The 23,299-nt window shown below is 44.8% G+C and overlaps 1 protein-coding gene across 1 annotated transcript; it reads left to right on the top strand.

Moving 5' to 3' along the window:
* Positions 1–273: 273 nt before the first annotated feature.
* LOC115150552 (eukaryotic elongation factor, selenocysteine-tRNA-specific) lies at positions 274–20,627 on the top strand. Its single transcript, XM_029693972.1, has 7 exons — positions 274–1,020; positions 2,291–2,498; positions 4,070–4,166; positions 4,969–5,133; positions 7,248–7,919; positions 11,076–11,232; positions 20,347–20,627. Exons 1-7 carry the CDS (start codon positions 717–719, stop codon positions 20,526–20,528), a joined length of 1,785 nt encoding a protein of 594 aa, XP_029549832.1. The 5' UTR covers positions 274–716; the 3' UTR covers positions 20,529–20,627.
* The last annotated feature ends 2,672 nt before the right edge of the window (positions 20,628–23,299 follow it).

The raw sequence follows: 23,299 nt of genomic DNA, 5'->3' as shown, positions 1-23,299 counted from the left end.
TGCGATCTTTTTCAGTGAGGTATGATAAGAACTGTTTCCATGTGGGTTACCAAGGAAGTTGAAGGAAATACCACCCGAAAGTTCTTTTTTTTTTTTTAGCTCTAAGAGATACACTATTGGACAATTATGCTCTTCTGTTATAAAGCGATTGGATAGAAGCACTGTCAATCTCACTCATACAAAAACCACCACGCCTCTTTTTGGCTTTTATTTCCGCTTGTGTTCACGTCACTTTGACTTTACGGAAACTGGTACATCATTTGAGATTGATTCCTGCCTTTGTGATCGCATTCCATCGCCAACACTCTCTTATCAAAAAGTTTGCTTAATAAATGTAATTAGTTTTGAGTTCTAGACGGATATTTTCTTCCCACCTCATGATTTTGTAGCCTCTACTTGCAAGAGGGAATAAAACGTTACTCACTGGCATTATTTCCAGAGGACTGTTTTTACTGATACGCAGGAAGAAAAGTTGAAAGAAAAGTTTTGTGTAGCTCGACAGCTAACATTTGTGTTTAGCTACCTATATTTCATCAAACATATTAATTAATTGTAACGCAAGGAGTTTAATGAATGAGGTTATTGAATATTAGTTTATCGTAAATGTTGTCAATTGTGTTGTGTCATTAACTTACTGAACGTAACTAGAGTTCAAGGCCCAGCCAGTAACGCTAGCTGCTGAGGTTGCGACAGGAGCAGATAACTAGCTACCAGTCATGGCAGACTCGAGCAACAACCACCCGAAGACTCTCAATTTTAATGTGGGGGTACTTGGGCATGTCGACAGCGGAAAGACGTCGCTTGCCAGGGTGCTCAGCAGCACAGCGTCGACGGCTGCCTTTGACAAGAACCCCCAGTCCCGAGAGAGAGGCATCACCCTGGATCTCGGCTTCTCCTCCTTCACCGTGGACCTCCCCGAGCAGCTGCGGGAGGACCCCGGGGGCCACGGCTACGACAAACTGCAGTTCACGCTGGTGGACTGTCCTGGACACGCGTCCCTCATTCGCACCATCATTGGGGGTGAGAGAAGTGAATGAGGAGAATATCATATTACTGCAGAGAGAAATCGATACCCTAACCATAGTAGCAAGACAGCAAATGCTCAGGTGTTGACACCTGTGTAACGGTGGAGATCCCATCACTCACACTAAATGACTGTACATGACATGTAGTGACATATTTCAACTGTCCAGTCAGCTGTCTGACAGCTCCTGGTACTCTAGCCATGAGTTTGACAGCCAGCTTCAATAATGGCAAATGGGAACATACTGGGACTGCAGAATAAAGAGTACACATACACCTGATACAAATATACATTATTTCTTGACTCAACCATTTAATGCAGCCATTACATGGTTAACCCACACTGATTGACTGGCCCCTCCACTAGCCTGTGGCTTGGCAAGGAAGAGAGAGAGGAGGAATGGGTAGAAGTCTCCAGGAGGACAAGTGACTTCCTTACGCCCCAGCTAAATCCTGCTTAGTCATTCCCCCTCTCTTTCTTGCTACGACCTCTCTCTCTCTCCACTCCTGAGGAGTGTTTGTAGGCTTTATCCACATTTTTATTATTTTTGTTTTATTATTTCTAGGTAAGGAATTTACTATGTATGCCGTAAGTGGAGACTGCTTTGACAGGGCTGAGAGGCGAAGGTGCATTGGTGGGAGAAGAAGATTGGAGCTGAAGGAAAGCAGGATAAGGAGAGCACACACACAGTGGGAGTGTGGCCTGAGTCAGTGTATATGGCTGGTAGTTGGCTATATAAATCCAGTGTGTCCCTGTGGATGGCACATGCTGTGGATTAGGGCGGAAGGAAGGTGTGGGGATCAGGGTATGTAATCAACTTCCTCTCCTGTCCCCAATGGGGAGAGCACAGGATAGAAGGAAAGCCAAAGAGAGGCAGAGAAAATAGGGGAGCACAGGAAAGAAAGACTGCCAAAGTGAAGGAAAGAAAAGAGGGAGAGGAAAGACAACCAAGTGAGCTGGGGCTCTAATTTCAGCCCTCTAGCCCTTCTCCCTTATCTACATCTTTACCCTTTGTACCCTCCGTCATCTCTCACCCTCTTCGTTATTATTCTTGGTTGTCTGTTGCTGTTTCTCCATTGGTTGCTCAACTTATGACAGGTCATATGGGCCCTGTGTAGATAAGCTGTAACCATGCAGTGCTGAGTGGTCACAATCATTTCACTGAAGTAGTTTTGGACTGGGGTGTTTATTATAGACAAGCCATGTAGCATATGTGTGTGTGTGTGTGTGTGTGTGTGTGTGTGTGTGTGTGTGTGTGTGTTTCAGGGGCTCAGATCATAGACTTGATGATGCTGGTGGTAGATGTGGTGAAGGGGATCCAGACCCAGACAGCAGAGTGTCTGCTGATAGGAGAGCTGACCTGCCCCTGCATGGTGGTCATTCTCAACAAGACTGACCTGCTGCCACCCAACAAGAGACAGACCGCCATCGACAAGATGACCAAGAGACTGCACAAGACACTGGAGAACACCAGGTAACACACACACCAGGCCCCCAGTGTCCTTTCTGGAGCGTGAAGTCACCAGTTCTGCTGGTCGGCTACTATGTAGCAACCTAGCGGTGCCAAAAGCTCTGGGCCTGTATCCACAATGCATTTCAGAGGACAACATTTGTCCTAAGTGCTGAGAATAGAGACATTTTACTCCTACTCTTATGGGTAAAAATAAAAGCTATGCAGGAAAGGCTTTAGTCAACAGAGATACCAAGTCGACAGATTAGGACACCTCATAAGCTGTCCTAACCGGTTAATAGTTACCAGCAGATGTCTTGATAATAGAAAAGTGCAGCGAGTCAGTGGTTCCTGCACCACATGCAACTGCTTTGGAGTTGTTGAAAGAATGTTTTGATATTTCTATATGATAAATCTATAAATAATGTAGACCTTCATGCTCGTCTTTCACAATGATTTCACATGAGGCCTATTACACATGATATGCCTAAATAATTAGAACCACTAGGCTAATAAATATGTCTAATTGGGCATGTCTATAAGTTGGGAAATTGAAGGAATCTAGGGCTTATGTTAACTTTGATTGTTTGATGAAAATGATAGACCTTTCAAACATTGTATGCAACATTATCAGCAAGTGACATTGAAGCCTACTGTGCCAAATCGATTTAGATATGTTAAACAGGAGTGACGAGTGTGTTGATATAATGGTAATTGTCAAAATTCCGCTTTTAACAACCATCAGAATTGGTTAAAAAAGTTTATGCATGCCAACATATTAAGCAATCATTAAGAGTAGGCAAAGTGATGGTATAAAACATTTATATAAAACATTTTACCATTGAAACGTTTGAACATTCACTGTGGTTGTCTGAAGAAACACGTGCTATAGAGTTCACAGCTGGCGACGCCTCATCAGGATTGGTTATTCCCCAATTTGTAACATGTCAATGGGCGTCATCACCATCTTTCCTTTGTGGTACCTCAACTGTTGTGATTACCAGCTAAGAAACTTTTATGAGTTGATTTTGTCTGGGCACTGTCTTATCCTAAAACCTACTCTGAGTTGGGGTCTTTAAACAGGTTTTAACAGGATTCTAAGAATGTTTCTGGGATGCTTTGTGGATATGGGCCCAGGTCTGACCTAGAAAGCCTGTAAATTACGATCGGCAGTATTGCCAAACACATTTTGTTTAGGCAGCTGGTTATGCTCTAAAATGTGAATTGAATTAAATAGTGATCCATTCTGACTACTACATTTGTCGTCACACAGGATCAGGTGCTGACACAGACCAATCATGGCCTGCAGGCTATTAGGAGGTTCCATAGACATTAAGGCAGGATGAAAATGGCTACTTATTGCCACTTTCACTATGATCCTTAGCTATTTTCTGGGGTGCCATTCAGCCCCATTCAGCAATAATGGTGTGCTTCAAATTCAAATACTACCAACTTCATGCGCCATTGCGAGTTTTCCAAAGGAATACATGGATGACATCAATGCTATCACTGTCTTTTGGTTTTAATGTCTATGACACACACACACACACACACACACAATAATTCTAACCCTCGTTTCATCTCCTGTTGGATAGATTTAAAGACTGTCCTGTGATTGCCTTGTCAGCAAAGCCTGGGGGTCCTGAGGCCCCTGAAACAGAGGAGCCCCATGGAGTGCCTGAGTTAATAGAGGTAAAGACCCTGGACACACTGGTGCCCCAGGAAGTGCCTGAGTTAATAGAGGTAAAGACCCTGGACACACTGGTGTCCCAGGAAGTGCCTGAGTTAATAGAGGTAAAGACCCTGGACACACTGGTGTCCCAGGAAGTGCCTGAGTTAATAGAGGTAAAGACCCTGGACACACTGGTGTCCCAGGACGTGCCTGAGTTAATAGAGGTAAAGACCCTGGACACACTGGTGCCCCAGGACGTGCCTGAGTTAATAGAGGTAAAGACCCTGGACACACTGGTGCCCCAGGACGTGCCTGAGTTAATAGAGGTAAAGACCCTGGACACACTGGTGCCCCAGGAAGTGCCTGAGTTATTAGAGGTAAAGACCCTGGACACACTGGTGCCCCAGGAAGTGCCTGAGTTATTAGAGGTAAAGACCCTGGACACACTGGTGCCCCAGGACGTGCCTGAGTTATTAGAGGTAAAGACACTGGTGCCCCAGGACGTGCCTGCGCTTTTAGCAGTTTGGCTTAATATTCTGACTGATGTGTAGAAGCCTTCAATGGTACATACAGTATGATTCAGTAAAAGGTCACTCTTACAGAACAAAGACGTATGACAGACCCTGTCAGGTCAGGGGTTCTGCCCTATAATTAAATCACAAGAGACACTGTCAGGAAGTGTTGATTAAACCACAGGATACACACTCAACACTACTATATGGCTCTCTGTGTGTATGACTCTGAATCACACTCATGCCTACAAGGACGTTACAATGTGTTGAGAGCAGTTTTGACTTTGGTGTATGTGTGTGTGTGTCCTAGTTGTTGAAGAGCCAGACGTACCTCCCTCACAGAGATCCGGGGGGAGCTCTGCTGATGGCTGTGGACCACTGCTTCTCCATCCGTGGTCAGGGCACTGTCATGACCGGAACCATCCTACAGGGGGCGCTGGCTGTCAACGACACTGTGGAGATCCCTGCGCTCAAGGTATGGTCACTTACCACAGAACACTGATGTACATGACCACTAAAAGAAGTCTTGATCAGTGGTTCTCAACCTCAATCCCCCATGTCTATAGGCCAGAAACCATTCTTTGTGACATTGCAGAACATTAGAGTGCATTAGCCAATTTAATTAGTTGTAATTTTAGTTGATGTGGTCCTATAAAGAGACTATAGCATGATGGTAGTCCCTGCTTCCAGAAAGATTGAGAATCATTGATGTAGTAGAAGAGCCCTGATTCAGATGACCTGGATGGCTGGAGTAGAAGATAAAAGCTACAGAGATTTTTTGGGAAGTTCAGAAGTTGACTGCAAGGGGAGAGAGGGAGGGATGGGGGCTGAGGATGTGTCTGTGTGTTTTTGGGTAGACTGGGGAGGAGGGGTGGGGTATTGGCAGTACAGGAGCTGGCTAATTTAGACCAGATGCAGTCACTCACACTTGTAGACCAGCCCAGTTTATTAAACCTTGCTATCAACTGGTGTCATCATAACCTCCTCCACCGGGTGGCGGCAGAACCCTGGATAAACCAGCAGGTAGTCTCAGCGTTCAGTGTCAGAGAAAAATGGTGGTTAGGCCACACCGACCATACTCACCCACTCACAACATAAAAACGACACTCAAAGATGATTCTGTTCTACACTGAACAAAAAATATAAACGCAACATGTAAAGTGTTAGTCCCATGTGTCATGAGCTGAAATAAAAGATCCCAGAAATATTCCATACGCACAGGAAGCTTATTTCTGTCATTCTCTGTTGCCAAAATAGGTGTGGCATATCAATAAGCTGATTAAACAGCACGGTCATTACACAGGTGCACCTTGTGTTGGGACAATAAAAGGCCACTCTAAAATGTGCAGTTTTGTCACACAATGCAACAGATGTCTCAAGTTTTGAGGGAGCGTGCAATTGGCATGCTGACTGCAGGAATGGCCACCAGAGCTGTTGCCAGAAAATGTAATGTTAATTTCTCTACCATAAGCCTACCATGTGTAACCACGCCAGCCCAGGACCTCCACATCCGGCTTCTTCACCTGTGGGAAGATCTGAGATCAGCCACCCGGACAGCTGGTGAAACTGTGGGTTTGCACAACCAAATCATTTCTACACAAACTGTCAGAATCCATCTCAGGGAAGCTCCACTTTACTGGGCAGATGGCAGACAGCGTGTAGGCTTGTGTGGGCGAGCGTTTTGCTGATGTCAGCTTTGTGTACAGAGAGCACCATGGTGGGGGTATGGGCAACAAATCTAATTGCATTTTATCGATGGCCATTTGAATTCACAGAGATACCGTGACGAGATCCTGAGGCCCATTGTTGTGACATTCATCCACTGCCATCACCTCATGTTTCAGCATGACAATGCACGACCCCATGTCGTAAGGATCTGTACACAATTCCAGGAAGCTGAAAATGTTCTCGTTCTTCCATGGCCTGCATACTCACCAGACATGTCACCCATTGAGCCTTCCCTGTAGCTCAGTTGGTAGAGCATGGTGTTTGCAACACCAGGGTTGTGGGTTCGATTCCCACGGGGGGCCAGCACAGGAAAAAAAAAAAAAAATGTATGAAATTGTATGAAATGTATGCATTCACTACTGTAAGTCGCTCTGGATAAGAGCGTCTGCTAAATGACTAAAATGTAAATGTAAAATGTTTGGGATGCTCTGGATCAACGTGTATGTGTCCCAGTTCCCGCCAATATCCATCAACTTCGCACAGCCATTGAAGACTATATGCTTAGGAGATGTCACACTGCGTGAGGTAAATGGTGGTGACACCAGATACTGACTGGTTTTCTGATCCACCCCCCTACCTTTTTTAGGTATCTTTGACCAACAGATGTATATCTGTATTCCCAGTCATGTGAAATCCATAGATTAGGGCCTAATAAATGTATTTCAATTGACTGAACTCCTTATATGATCTGTAACTCAGTAAAATCATTGAAATTGTTGCATTTTATATTTTTGTTCAGTGTAATATTGTACATGTTCATACTTCATAATCTGTCAATTGCATACCTAACCTTGCACAAACAATCAATAGAGCTGATGAGTTAGTTTGATAGTCTCTCTTTGTTTGTCTTTTAACCCCTAGGTGACCAAGAAAGTGAAGTCAGTTCAGATGTTCCGGCGGCCGGTGGCCGGGGCCATGCAGGGTGACCGGGTGGGCGTGTGTGTGACCCAATTTGACCCTAAACTGCTAGAAAGGGGGGTGGTGTGTACCCCTGGTTCCCTACACACCCTCCACGCAGCCCTCATCTCTGTCAGAAAGATTGGCTACTTCAAGGGTTCCCTGGCCACCCGCGCCAAGTTCCACATCACCGTGGGACATGAGACTGTCATGGCCAGGGTCACCTTCTTCGGTCTGCCGCCTGGAGAGATCCACCAGACCTCCACCACGGACCCCCAGCTACCCACCTTAGACCCCCACGCCTCTGAGCCAGACTGTAGACCCCTGGACACACCCTTCTCCTTTGACCGGGAGTACTTCCACCAGGATGAGTATGTGATTGGCCAACGGCAGGCCGGAGGGGCGGGGCAAGACCCGGAGCAGTGGGCGCTGCTGGAGTTTGAGCGTCCAGTCACATGTCCCACTCTCTGCCTGGTGATTGGCTCCAAGCTGGACACAGACATTCACGCCAACGCTTGCCGACTGGCGTTCCAGGGGCGTCTGCTGGAGGGTTTTGAAGAGAAGAGCTACTCTGAGACTACACTACCCAGACTACGTATCTACAAGACCAAACACAAGGAGGGACAGGTGGAGAGGGTGAGTGGACCCACTGCCACACACAGACACATCTTCCACCCCCTCACTCCTCTAATAGTCTGAACACACACACCCGACTCCCATCAGTCTTCCTGCTTGGCTCTTAGGGCTGGGCGATATGGACCAAAAGTCATATCCCGATATATTTAGGCTTAATATCGATATAAGATATATATCCCGGTATTTTTTCCGCAAAGTGAGAGCAAATGTTCAGTCAAAGCCAGATATGACATGTCTCAAGTAGTTTTATTGAAACCGGCTATTTCAGTGAACAGTTGAAAAATCAAATGAATAAATAATAAACAGGGCTCTTCACCTGGTTCAGATTAAATGCTCAGCTGTTCACATAACAATAACATGTAAACATAAACACTGTATAACAACAGGAGTACCTTTTCTGAAATCAAAGCTCCATAAGGTGCACATTTAAACATGTAAACATAAACACTGTATAACAACAGGAGTACCTTTTCTGAAATCAGCTCCATAAGGTGCACATTTAAATAAATAAAAAATATCTTAAACAAAAATAGCCTATAAAATAAAATAGGCCTATCTTTTTCTGAAATAAATATTATATATTTATGAGAAAAGTAAACTTTTTTTTAGTTTGACAACTTTAAATGGCTTATTAAAATCAAATTACAGATTTCTTCTCCTTTCTAACAAATCCACAGATGCAAATAACGAACATTACAAAATAATAAAATATGACAAACCCTAGTAAGGGCAGCAATTATATATAAATAAAGAACAAAATAAAGTGCTCAGTTTGAGAAAATGTTTTTTAAAGATCAGCCTTAGATTACCATTTGCTTTTTGTTAACTACATTTCTTATCTGAACAGCCTCAACCAGTTGCACAAGAAGACTATCAACTCAATAAACATTTCCCCCTCTTTTTTTACTTTGATAAACAGTAATGCTGTCTTGAGGTAGACATTAGGCACACTGCGGGAAAATGAAGTTTGCAGTGAGCTTTGTTTCGGGACTGGAGCTTTGTCGGGTTGTCGACGGCTTGCGGCTGGGGCTTCTGCAACGCGCAGTTTCACACACTCTTCGTATTGCAGTTTGTGCCACTGTTTTAGGTGGTGAAAAAGATTTGTAGTGCTTCCACCCCTGGCTGGAACTTTTTTATGGCACTGCCTACATATAACGTGATTTTGTTGCTCATCTGATACTTTGAATCCGAACCATCTCCAAATTACTGAGCCAATGCTTTTTCTTTTACTAACCAATTCCTCCTCAAAACGCTCCGCAGACGCTGTTGCTTCCTCCATGTTTGTTGAAGTGTCTGTTCCTGCCCCTCCGCCCTCTGTGCATGAAAGAGGAGGCGCGGGGAGCAGCGCAGAGAGCTCCGGGTCTGCAGCTTGCTTGGAGCGAGGATCAAAGCGCAAATTTGAACTATATCGATATATGCGAAATGGTCTAATTTCATATCACATTTAAAATATATATCGATATATTTTTTATATCGATATATCGCCCAGCCCTATTGGCTCTCTGTCCTTGTTCCTCTGCCCCCCCCCCTCCCCCTCTCCTTCCTGTCTTCTGGTCCTTGTTCCTCTAACCCCCTCTCCTTCCTGTCTTCTGGTCCTTGTTCCTCTAACCCCCTCTCCTTCCTGTCTTCTGGTCCTTGTTCCTCTAACCCCCTCTCCTTCCTGTCTTCTGGTCCTTGTTCCTCTAACCCCCTCTCCTTCCTGTCTTCTGGTCCTTGTTTGGCTGTTTCTCATTGTGGAGACACACACACACACACACACACACACAGAGTCCCGGCGATGTGACGTGGAGAAGAATGCAGGGACTTTGCGTGTGCTGGGCTGTGACACAGGCGTGTGTCCCCCTGACGCCAGCGGCAACAGCCAGACTGGTGCTGTTTGTACCTGAGTGGCACAGGAATATACCTACATCCACATGGCTCTCTGCATTCCCCCCAGCCCTCACTCTGGCCCCTGCTCTCTCGCTCTCATCTCTCTTTCTCTCTGAGTCCTCAATCCATTATGCTTTTCCATCTCTCACCTTTACTGTCTTTCTCCCTGGCTCCATCTCGCTCTTGTAATATCTTCAATTACTTATTTTGTCATTTAATTCATCACATTTTCTCTGGCTCTTCTGTTGTTCCTCAGTTTGTCTTCCCCTTTTGACTCATAAGAGTCTTATCTGCCTCGTTGCTCCTGCCTGTCTGTCTGTTTCAGTGTTGTCTGCAGCCAGCAGCGTGTCTGTGTGTACACCCTCTCTCAGGATCACTCACAGTTCAGAGGTCAAGTGTGTGGACAAGTTTTACTGCTGTTAGGCTGTTACACATAGGTCGTTGATCCTCTCCCTGTGAGGTCAGACTCAGGTCTTGTGACGTGGGTTCCCCTCCCAGAATGAGGAAGTCCTAATTGTTAGAATGTTTTCTAAGAGGACAAATATCTGCGTTTGAGATATGACTTTGTCATCCCTTAGTCACTGAGTTAGAGTTATTTTATTAGGATCCCCGTTAGCAGTTGTAAATGCAGCAGCTACTCTTCCTGGGTCCACACAAAACATGACCTAATACAGAACAAAAATAAACAGAACAGCTCAAGAACAGAACATGCATTTAAAATAAGAGTATAATTTTAAAAATCTGTAGCTTATCAGCGGTGACGCAACAGTCAGAACCGAACGTCAGAGTGAGCGAGGGAAGGAGCGGTGCCCTCCCTTTATCGGATCAGTGACGGGTGAGAGAGTCTCCGTGATGGACAGATACAAAACAGAAGAAAAATGCGAAGAGGAATGAGAGGACAGACAGACGGCAGTCCTAGGGGAATGTGGCTCATGCCAGCGTTGGGTTGGGACGGGACAAAACAGTGTCATGGTGGGGTCAGCCACCCCCCCACCAGTCACTATGGCGACAGAGTGGCAGCATGGCAACACACGAGATCATGCAGCAGTGTGTGTGTGTGTGTGTTAGATCAGAGCGGAACATGAAAAACAAACACACTGACCTCTCTTATACTGTCTGCCTCAAATCATTAAGGGATATGCTGGAACGTTAGTTAATAATGGTATTATTTGTAGGGTATTTGCTTGTATTTGTTACAGGAAGCTGCTCATTTAATGATAATATTACAATTATATTTTGTTGTATCTGTCATTGGTGCCTCTCAAGTCTCCTCCTTCTTCTGGTCAGGTGACAGACGACTACACTGTGATTGGCCGAAACCTGTTCAAGAAGGAGACCAACCTGCAGTTGTTTGTGGGGTTAAAGGTCACGCTGTCGACCGGCGAGGCGGGGGTCATCGAGGGCGGCTTCGGACAGAGCGGGAAGTTTAAGATTCGGGTGCCAGGTACGTAGGGATGGGCCTGTATGAATGTGTTAATGATTAAACAGACCTCGCCGCTGATCGGTTTAAAGCAGCGTATGATCACATCTGACCAACCGATATCAGCCATTTTCTATGAATCTCCTGCTGTTTGTACATGTTGAAACACCACCACCCTTCGTTGACACTCAGCAGTACTGCACATGGCCTCCGTTCATTATGCTCTGTCTTTCCTTCCCGGGGTTGTCCGTGGTCCGTTCGTTGTCAGGATCAGGATGTGGTGTGCTGGGAATCCCTCTCCAGGATTCCTCTGGGGGTAGCTCTGGTTCCGGGGTAGTCTGCACCCTGTTTATTTTACCTTCTGTCGCTCCACTCACCTCCGACCCACAGATAGGCTCCACACTGGGCCTGGTGGGAAGAGAAAACAAAAACATTTAGAAAGAGAACCATACCTACTTCCTCTCAACTCACTCACACGGGCGTACACACTCACAAACATGCTCTTATATATATACACTGACATACCTGGCTAGTCACTTAAGACATTCAGCATGCTCATTGATCATTCACTCTCATAGTTTGCCCTCTGTGTGTTCTTCTGACCTCTCGCTACTCTGGGTGTGCTTCTGTGTGCTCCCTTTCTCTCATTGTTTTTCGCCCCTTCAGGGCACATGATTCAAAATGGAGAAAGTGAGGGAGAGAAAGGAAAAGAGGGCTAGTTAGATTTGAGTGAGTCTTTGAAGGCCCTCCAGACCCCTCACAACCTCCCCCTTCACACACACTACTGTCCAATTCCCCACCGCAACCTGCCCTGACCCCAAACTTATCCCCTGCAAGCCCCTTAGGGCCACCAGCCTGGCACTAGATGGCTATTATAGAGGAGGAGAGATTGAGGGAATGGAGCAGAGGAGGGGGACAGCTGTCATTTAGGCTTTGAAGTATAGGTCTTCTCCGGTCTAAAAAGTTGGACCCGAGGACCATCGGACCCGATTTAAAAAGAAAGGAGGTACCTGAACGGACCATCGGGTCCTTTCGGGTTCAGGTCTGATGACATCCAGACCTAGATCCGGCCTGTACCCGATTGGACCGAGTGATGATAAAAATATGTTTATCAACCAAGTTGATCTTCTGGTTAACAAATAGGTCTTTATACACTGCTCAAAAAAATAAAGGGAACACTTAAACAACACAATGTAACTCCAAGTCAATCACACTTCTGTGAAATCAAACTGTCCACTTAGGAAGCAACACTGATTGACAATACATTTCACATGCTGTTGTGCAAATGGAATAGACAACAGGTCGAAATTATAGGCAATTAGCAAGACACCCCCAATAAAGGAGTGGTTCTGCAGGTGGGGACCACAGACCACTTCTCCTATGCTTCCTGGCTGATGTTTTGGTCACTTTTGAATGCTGGCGGTGCTTTCACTCTAGTGGTAGCATGAGACGGCGTCTACAACCCACACAAGTGGCTCAGGTAGTGCAGCTCATCCAGGATGGCACATCAATGCGAGCTGTGGCAAGAAGGTTTGCTGTGTCTGTCAGCGTAGTGTCCAGAGCATGGAGGCACTACCAGGAGACAGGCCAGTACATCAGGAGACGTGGAGGGGGCCGTAGGAGGGCAACAACCCAGCAGCAGGACCGCTACCTCCGCCTTTGTGCAAGGAGGAGCAGAAGGAGCACTGCCAGAGCCCTGCAAAATGACCTCCAGCAAGCCACAAATGTGCATGTGTCTGCTCAAACGGTCAGAAACAGACTCCATGAGGGTGGTATGAGGGCCCGACGTCCACAGGTGGGGGTTGTGCTTACAGCCCAACCCCATGCAGGACGTTTGGCATTTGCCAGAGAACACCAAGATTGGCAAATTCGCCACTGGCGCCCTGTGCTCTTCACAGATGAAAGCAGGTTCACACTGAGCACGTGACAGACGTGACAGAGTCTGGAGACGCCGTGGAGAACGTTCTGCTGCCTGCAACATCCTCCAGCATGACCGGTTTGGCGGTGGGTCAGTCATGGTGTGGGGTGGCATTTCTTTGGGGGGCCGCACAGCCGTCCATGTGCTCGCCAGAGGTAGCCTGACTGCCATTAGGTACAGAGATGAGATCCTCAGACCCCTTGTGAGACCATATGCTGGTGTTGTTGGCCCTGGGTTCATCCTAATGCAAGACAATGCTAGACCTCATGTGGCTGGAGTGTGTCAGCAGTTCCTGCAAGAGGAAGGCATTGATGCTATGGACTGGCCTGCCCGTTCCCCAGACCTGAATCCAATTGAGCACATCTGGGACATCATGTCTCGCTCCATCCACCAACGCCACGTTGCACCACAGACTGTCCAGGAGTTGGCGGATGCTTTAGTCCAGGTCTGGGAGGAGATCCCTCAGGAGACCATCCGCCACCTCATCAGGAGCATGCCCAGGCGTTGTAGGGAGGTCATACAGGCACGTGGAGGCCACACACACTACTGAGCCTCATTTTGACTTGTTTTAAGGACATTACATCAAAGTTGGATCAGCCTGTAGTGTGGTTTTCCACTTTAATTTTGAGTGTGACTCCAAATCCAGACCTCCATGGGTTGATAAATTGGATTTCCATTGATTATTTTTGTGTGATTTTGTTGTCAGCACATTCAACTATGTAAAGAAAAAAGTATTTAATAAGATTATTTCTTTCATTCAGATCTAGGATGTGTTGTTTAAGTGTTCCCTTTATTTTTTTGAGCAGTATATGTTGGCTATGGGTCCTCTCGACTCTATCAGCTGTAGTTGCATAGACCCAAGGACAATCAAACAGGACCCAACCTGGACCCGAGGGAAAAGTTTGATTTATGAATCCAGACCCTCTCGGGTATTCAGGTCACATTTTACATTTGAGTCATTTAGCAGACGGTCTTATTCAGAGCGACTTACAGTAGTGAGTTCATATATACATCGGACCTCTACTTTGTCTATGTGATATGTCAGCCTGTAATTAAGACGATAAAATACATGTTCATTATCTTGTTTAATGCAAAAAACAACTTGTTCTATGTTTGTGGTGACAGCTTTAGGAGGATAATTCAGTGTCTGTTGTAATTATGCTGAATAAGGGTGTGTGTGGGTGTGTGTGTGTGCTGACTCCATTTACAACAAAAAATAAAGGATTTTATTTGAAATTACATCACACTGATTAATTTGTGTGTGTGAGAGGTGTGAGCTAAGGCCAAGTGAGTTCTGTAGATCAGAGATTCATTCTGCCTGGCCTGTAACCATAACAACCTCCTCGGTGGCGCCATGTGATGCGGGTAGATGAGGTCAGCCAGTGCGACGGTTTGCTCAGGGAACATTTCTCACCTCTACGTGAGTGGAACAACAAGCAAACAAACATGTCAAACGCACACACACACACACACACACACACAGGAAGAGATGCCCCAGAGGAATCCACAGCACGTGCCCAGTCGCCTGAGGACTGTCAGACATCAGCATAAATGTCAGCCAGAACAGAACCGCCACACAGAACCCTGACAGAGAGACAGAGTCAAGGTTCTTTCACGACCTTGAGTGTGAAACGGGAACCGTGAGACAAGACCACAACTGCTTAATTAGTTAAGGAGACAATGACTGGTGGGACATGGTTGCATGTGTGATTGGATGCCCAATATGGAGTGTAAATGTCATATGAAACATGACCATGGAATAGGACCGTGAGGCAGGACTATGACCCTTGTCTCCGCTCTATCAGCAGCAGGATCAGGAGGCTGAGGTTGGCCATCCTGTTCAGGTTCAGCAGACCACAGTGGCTCCAGCATTGTCACTCTTTAAGTAGAGCAGAGAGAGTATAACTATCTGTTCTCTCTCTCATCTCCTATCTTTGTCATCGTCAGTGTAAAGGGCAGGTGTACTGTTGACCCTGAGTCACCACTATAGAGCAGTAAGAATGGGACTAGTGGTGTGGAGGTTTTTAAAAGTGACTTGTGTGCCCTAGAGTGATCTAGCGGTCTAAGCTGCTGCCTCCAGATCACATACACCGAGTATACCAAATATTAGGAACACCTTCCTACACTGAACAAAAATATAAACGCAACATGTAAAGTGTTAGTCCCATGTGTCATGAGCTGAAATAAAAGGTTCCAGAAATATTCCATACACATAGAATGCTTATTTCTGTCATTTTTGTGCACAAATTTGTTTACATCCCTGTTGGTGAGAATTTCTCCTTAGCCAAGATATGCCACACCTGTCAGGTGGATGGATTATCAAGAAACTGATTAAACAGCATAATCATTACACAGGTGCACCTTGTGCTGGGGACCATAAGGCCACCCTAAAATGTGCACTTCTCACACAACACAATGCCACAGATGTTTTTTTTTATATATATAATTTTTATTTTACCTTTTATTTAACCAGGTAGGCCAGTTGAGAAAAAGTTCTCATTTACAACTGAGACCTGACCAAGATAAAGCAAAGCAGTGTGACACTAACAACAGAGTTACACATAGGATAAACAAATGTACAGTCAAAAACAAAATAGAAAAATATATGTACAGTGTGTGCAAATATAGTAAGGTTAGGGAGGTAAGGCAATAAATAGGCCATAGTGGCAAAATAATTACAATTTAGCATTAACACTGGAGTGATGGACGTGCAGATGATGATGTGCAAGTAGAGATACTGGGGTGCAAAAGAGCAAAAATAAATAACAATATGGGGATGAGGTAGTTGGGTGTGCTATTTACAGATGGGCTGTGTACAGTGATCAGTAAACTGCTCTGACAGCTGATGCTTAAAGTTAGTGAGGGAGATATAAGTCTCCAGCTTCAGTAATTTTTGCAATTCGTTCCAGTCACTGGCGGCAGAGAACTGGAAGGAAAGGCGGCAAAAGGACGTGTTGGTTTTGAGGATGACCAGTGAAATATACCTGCTGGAGCGCGTGCTACGGGTGGGTGTTGCTATGGAGACCAATGAGCTGAGATAAGGCCGAGCTTTAAGTAACAAAGACTGATAGATGACCTGGAGCCAGTGGGTTTGGCGCCGAATATGTAGCGAGGGCCAGCCAACGAGAGCATACAGGTCACAGTGGTGTGTAGTTTATGGGGCTTTGGTGACAAAACGGATGGCAGAGAGTTGAAGGCTATTTTGTAAATTACATCGCCGAAGTCAAGGATCATTAGGATAGTCAGTTTTACGAGGGTATGTTTGGCAGCATGAGTGAAGGAGGCTTTGTTGCGAAATAGGAAGCCGATTCTAGATTTAATTTTGGATTGGAGATGCTTAATGTGAGTCTGGAAGGAGAGTTTACAGTCTAACCAGACATCTAGGCATTTGTAGTTGTCCACAAGTCAGAACCGTCCAGAGTAGTGATGCTAGGCGGGCGGGCAGGTGCGGGCAGCAATCGGTTGAAGAGCATGCATTTAGTTTTACTAGCATTTAAGAGCAGTTGGAGTCCAGGGAAAGAGTGTTGTATGGCATTGAAACTCGTTTGGAGGTTTGTTAACACAGTGTCCAAGGAAGGGCCAGATGTATACAGAATGGTGTCGTCTGCGTAGAGGTGGATCAGAGAATCACCAGCAGCAAGAGCGATATCATTGATATATACAGAGAAAAGAGTAGGCCCAAGAATTGAACCCTGTGGCACCCCCATAGAGACTGCCAGAGGTCCGGACAACAGGCCCTCTGATTAGACACACTGAACTCTATCTGAGAAGTAGTTGGTGAATCAGGTGAAGCAGTCATTTGAGAAACCAAGGCTGTTGAGTCTGCCGATAAGAATGTGGTGATTGACAGAGTCGAAAGCCTTGGCCAGGTCGACGAAAACGGCTGCACAGTACTTTGTTTTATCTATTGCGGTTATGGTATCGTTTAGAACCTTGAGAGTGGCTAAGGTGCACCCATGACCAGCTCTGAAACCAGATTTTATAGTAGAGAAGGTATGGTGGCATTCTAAATGGTCGGTGATCTGTTTGTTAACTTGGCTTTCGAAGACTTTAGAAAGGCAGGGCAGGATGGATATAGGTCTGTAACAGTTTGGGTCTAGAGTGTCTCCCCCTTTGAAGAGGGGGATGACCGCGGCAGCTTTCCAATCTTTGGGGATCTCAGACGATACGAAAGAAAGGTTGAACAGGCTAGTAATAGGGGTTGCAACAATTTTGGCGGATCATTTTAGAAGAGAGGGTCCAGATTATCTAGCCCAGCTGATTTGTAGGGATCCAGATTTTGCAGCTCTTTCAGAACATCAGGTATCTGGATTTGGGTGAAGGAGAAGGGGGGGTGGGACTTTGGCAAGTTGCTGCAGGGGGTGCAGAGCTGTTGGTAGGGGAAAAATTGTTATTGAAATTATTGTAGATTTATCGGTGGTGACAGTATTTCCTAGCCTGTGGGCAGCTGAGAGGATGTGGTCTTATTCTCCATGGACTTTACGGTGTCCCAAAACGTTTTGGAATTAGTGCTACAGGATGCACATTTGTGTTTGGAAAAAGCTGGCCTTAGGAAAGCTAACTGACTGTGTATATTGGTTCCTGACTTCCCTGAAAAGTTGCATATCGCGGGGGCTATTCGATGCTAATGCAGTACGCCACAGGATGTTTTCTGCTCGTCAAGGGCAGTCAAGTTTGGAGTGAACCAAGGGCTATATCTGTTCTTAGTTCTACATTTTTTGAATGGGGCATGCTTATTTAAGATGGTGAGGAAAGCACTTTTAAAGAACAACCAGGCATTCTCTACTGACGGGATGAGGTCAATATCCTTCCAGGATACCCGGGCCAGGTCGATTAGAAAGGCCTGCTCTCTGAAGTGTTTTAGGGAGCTTTTGACAGTGATGAGGGGTGGTCTTGACGGATGCAGGCAATGAGGCAGTGATCGCAGAGATCCTGGTTGAAGACAGCAGAGGTGCGTTTAGAGGGCAAGTTGGTCAGGATGATATCTATGAGGGTGCCCATGTTTACTGATTTAGGGTTGTACCTGGTAGGTTCCATGATCATTTGTGTGAGATTGAGGGCATTTAGCTTAGATTGTAGGACGTCCGAGGTGCTAAACATATCCCAGTTTAGGTCACCTAACAGTACGAACTCTGAAGATGGCTGGGGAGCAATCAATTCACATATGGTGTCCAGGGCACAGCTGGGGGCTGAGGGGGGTCTATAACAAGCGGCAACAGTGAGAGACTTATTTCTGGAAAGGTGGATTTTTAAAAGTAGAAGCTCGAATTGTTTGGGCACAGACCTGGATAGTATGACAGAACTCTGCAGGCTATCTCTGCAGTAGATTGCAACTCCGCCCCCTTTGACAGTTCTATCTTGACGGAAAATGTTGTAGTTGGGGATGGCAATTTCTGAATTTTTGGTGGCCTTCCGAAGCCAGGTTTCAGATACGGCTAGAACATCAGGGTTGGCGGAGTGTGCTTAAGCAGTGAATAAAATATATATGCATAGTTACTTTAACTATACATTCACGTACATACTACCTCATTCCAGGATTTTTCTTTATTTTTACTATTTTCTTCATTGTAGAATAATATTGAAGACTATGAAACTATGAAATAACACATGGAATCATGTAGTAACCAAAAAGGTGTTAAACAAAACAACATATTTCAGATTCTTCAAAGTAGCCACCCTTTGCCTTCATGACAGCTTTGCCCACTCTTGGCATTCTCACAACCAGCTTCATGAGGTAGTCCCCTGGAATGCATTTCAATTTAACGGGTGTGCCTTCTTAAAAGTCAATTTGTGGAATTTCTTTCCTTAATGCGTTTGAGACAATCAGTTGTGTTGTGACAAGGTGGGGGAATATACAGAAGATATCCCTATTTGGTCAAAGACCAAGTCTATATTATGGCAAGAATAGCTCAAATAAGCAAAGAGAAATGACAGACCACCATTACTTTAAGACATGAAGGTCATTCAATACGGAAAATGTCAAGAACTTTGAAAGTTTCTTCAAGTGCAGTTGCAAAAACCATTAAGCGCTATGATGAAACTCGCTCTCATGAGGACCACCACAGGAAAGGAAGACCCAGAGTTACCTCTGCTGCAGAGCATAAGTTCATTAGTTACCAGCCTCAGAAATTGCAGCCCAAATAAATGCTTCAAAGAGTTCAAGTAACAGACACATCAACATCAACTGTTCACAGGAGACTGTGTGAATCAGGCCTTCATGTTCAAACTGCTGCAAAGAAACCACTACTAAAGGACACCAATAAGAAGAAGAGACTTGCTTGGGCCAAGAAACAAAAGCAATGGACATTAGACCGGTGGAAATCTGTCCTTTGGTCTGATGATTCCAACTTTGTGATTTTTGGTTCTAACCGCCGTGTCTTTATGAGACGCAGAGTAGGTGAACGGATGATCTCCGCATGTGTGGTACCCACCGTGAGGCATGGAGGAGGAGGTGTGATGATGTGGGGGTGCTTTGCTAGTGACGCTGTCTGTGATTTTATTTAGAATTCAAGGCACACTTAACCAGCATGTCTACCAAAGCATTCTGTAGTAATACACCATCCCATCTGGTTTGCGGCTAGTAGAACTATCATTTGTTTTTCAACAGGACAATGACCCAACACACCTCCAGGCTGTGTAAGGGCTATTTGACCAATAAGGAGAGTGATGGAGTGCTGCATCAAATGACCTGACCTCAACCCAATTGATATGGTTTGGGATAAATTGGACCTTAGAGTGGAAAAGCAGCCAACAATTGCTCAGCATGTGTGGGAACTCCTTCGAGACTGTTGGAAAAGCATTCCAGGTGAAGCTGGTTGAGAGAATTCCAAGTGTGTGTAAAGATGTCATCAAGGCAAAGGGTGGCCTCTTTGAAGAATCTAAAATCGAACATATTTTTATTTGTTTAACACGTTTTTGGTTACTACATGATTCCATATGTGTTATTTCATAGTTTTGATGTCTTCACTATTATCCTACAATGCAGAAAATAGTAAAAATAAATTAAAACCCTTGAATTAGGTGTTCAAACATTTGACTGGTAATGTATACATATTTAATTCCTCTGTCCTATCCAATAAACAAACGATATTGGAAGACTTTTTTTTCAAGGGGGGAAATATGACTTGTATAAACTAACAGCAATTCTAATGCTAATATGAATTATCTCTCTCTATATCTCTCCCTCTCTCTCTTCCCTATTCCCTCTCTCTTCTCTTCAGAGGGTCTCAGTCTAGAGACTAAGCAGCTCCTCTCCTCCTCTGTCAAGAAGCGAGTTAAGGGTGGGGCTAAGGGGGAACCAGCCAAAGAGGATGATGCCAAGACAGACTCTCAGCCAATCTGCATCAACCTCAGATTCAAGAGATACGTCTTTGACCCCCACAAGAAGATGGTTCAGATCTGACCTCTGCAGCAGCAGCTATAGGATGAGACCTTTGATGTAGTGTAAAAAAATAAATGGTGCGTAAAAGCTGATCTCCGTTCACGGGGAAAGTATTGCTCACTATATTTTCAATGCATTTTTCTGAGATCGTCGCAGCGGTGTAAGGCACTGCATCTCAGTGCAAGAAGCGTCACTACAGTCCCAAGGTTCGATTACAGGCTGTATCACATCCGGACGTGATTGGGAGTACCATAGGGCGGCTCACAATTGACCCAGTGTCGTCAGAATTTGGCCGGGGTAGGCTGTCATTGTAAATAAGAATTTGTTCTTAACTGACTTGCCTAGTTAAATAAAGGTTCAATTTAAAAAAATAAAAATGTAAACAAAAAAGTTGCGTGAGCGTCGTTTGTGTGCGTTTTTCCCTTCGCTATACCACTGGATAAGACCATGTTACAGTGATGATGGATAGAGGAGAGAGAGCACAGTGGTTCAGAGACCATGTAGAGCCTGGCCTCTATATCTTGGGAACAGATGCTTCCATCTTCTCTTACACACAGACTGAGGACCTAAAGATCTCACCTGAATTCCCATCATTGTGGTCTGCTGAGAAGCCTGAGTGAAAAGCAGGAAATATTTGTGCTTCTTTGTTTCAACCACATTTTCCCAGTGACAGTAGTGACAGCCTATCTTTTTTGTCTCATGTTACTCCCCAGTTATCGCAGACGCCACCCCCTCGTTGTTTTGTTGGCTGACCTGAAAGTTGCTCATGTATGATGTGGCAAATGTCATGTAGTTTACAATGGTTCAGTCAGTAAAGCTGGTCTTAATAGTTAGCTCTCTTTAACTTTATAAAATAAGCATAATATAATTCACATCGTTTCCTATTCTACGGCGTGGTGGGAATGTATAAAAGAGTATCTTTATCAGTATAGCGTCATGTCTCTCCTCTTTTCTATTAGCCACGTGCAGAATCTCATTCACCTATTTATCTTATAGCCTATAAGCACAATAATGCCCCTTCATCACACTTACTGTTTTACCTACAGTTGAAGTCGGAAGTTTACATACACCTTAGCCAAATACATTTAAACTCAGTTTTTCACAATTCCTGACATTTAATCCTAGTAACAATTCCCTGTCTTAGGTCAGTTAGGATCACCACTTTATTTTAAGAATGTGAAATGTCAGAATAATAGTAGAGAGAATTATTTATTTCAGCTTTTATTTCTTTCATCACATTTCCAGTTGGTCAGAAGTTTACATACACTCAATTAGTATTTGGTAGCGTTGCCTTTAAATTGTTTAACTTGAATCAAAGTTTTGGGTAGCCTTCCACAAGCTTCCCACAATAAGTTGGGTGAATTTTGGCCCATTCCTCCTGACAGAGCTGCTGTAGGCCTCCTTGTTCGCACACACTTTTTCAGTTCTGCCCACACATGTTCTATGGGATTGAGGTGATGGCCACTCCAATACCTTGACTTTGTTGTCCTTAAGCCATTTTGCCACAACTTTGGAAGTATGCTTGGGGTCATTGTCCATTTGGAAGACCCACTTGCGACCAAGCTTTAACTTCCTGACTGATGTCTTGAGATGTTGCTAAAATATATCCACATAATTTTCCTCCCTCGTGATGCTATCTATTTTGTGAAGTGCATCAGTCCCTCCTGCAGCAAAACACCCCCACAAAATGATGCTGCCACCCCCGTGCTTCACGGTTGGGATGGTGTTCTTCGGCTTGCAAGCCTCCCCCTTTTTCCTCCAAACATAACGATGGTCATTATGGCCAAACAGTTCTATTATTGTTTCATCAGACCAGAGGACATTTCTCCAAATAGTATGATCTGTGTCCCCATGTGCAGTTGCAAACCATAATCCAGCTTTTTTATGGCGGTTTTGGAGCAGTCTCTTCTTCCTTGCTGAGCGGCCTTTCAGGTTATGTCGATATAGGACTCGTTTTACTGTGGATATAGATACTTTTGTACCTGTTTCCTCCAGCATCTTCACAATGTCCTTTGCTCTTGTTCTGGGATTGATTTGCACTTTTCGCACCAAAGTACGTTCATCTCTAGGAGACAGAACATGTCTCCTTCCTGAGCGGTATGACGGCTGTGTGGTCCCATGATGTTTATACTTGCGTACTATTGTTTGTACAGATGAACGTGGTACCTTTAGGCACTTGGGAATTGCTCCCAAGGATGAACCAGACTTGTGGAGATGTACAATTTTTTTTCTGAGGTCTTGGCTGATTTATTTTGATTTTCCCATGATGTCAAGCAAAGATGCACTGAGTTTGAAGGTAGGCCTTGAAATACATCCACACGTACATCTCCAATGGACTCAAATGATGTCAATTAGCCTATCAGAAGCTTCTAAAGCCATTACATAATTTTCTGACATTTTCCAAGTTGTTTAAAGGCACAGTCAACTTAGTGTATGTAAACTTCTGACCCACTGTGATACGTGAAATAATCTGTCTGTAAACAATTGTTGGAAAAATGACTTGTATCATCCACAAAGTAGATGTCCTAACCGACTTGCCAAAACTATAGTTTGTTTAACAAGAAATTTGTGGAGTGGTTGAAAAACGAGTTTTAATGACCCAACATAAGTGTTTGTAAACTTCCGACTTCAACTTTATGGCTCTTGCAATTTTCACCTTTCTCTCAACCAATGGGCGTACATCTCGGGATGTATTTATGTCAAACTTACCCATGTTCTCTTACTTGCTGTGTTACAGCAAAAGTTACAGACAACGCTGCACCTCCCCACCCCTACCAGCTGAGGCCCGTCAT

Source organism: Salmo trutta, chromosome 16 (genome assembly GCF_901001165.1).
Source record: "Salmo trutta chromosome 16, fSalTru1.1, whole genome shotgun sequence".
In the NCBI taxonomy this organism is placed as follows: domain Eukaryota; kingdom Metazoa; phylum Chordata; class Actinopteri; order Salmoniformes; family Salmonidae; genus Salmo; species Salmo trutta.
Note: the sequence above shows the minus strand (reverse complement) of the source record. Positions and strands in the feature narration are given on the sequence as shown.

Excerpts from the sequence above, each read along its gene's own strand:
- LOC115150552 (XM_029693972.1), top strand. The coding sequence starts at position 717 with ATGGCAGACTCGAGCAACAACCACCCGAAGACTCTCAATTTTAATGTG. Across the intron at positions 1,021-2,290 it reads CATTCGCACCATCATTGGGG|GGGCTCAGATCATAGACTTG; the intron begins GTGAGAGAAGTG and ends TGTGTGTTTCAG. Across the intron at positions 4,167-4,968 it reads GAGTGCCTGAGTTAATAGAG|TTGTTGAAGAGCCAGACGTA; the intron begins GTAAAGACCCTG and ends TGTGTGTCCTAG.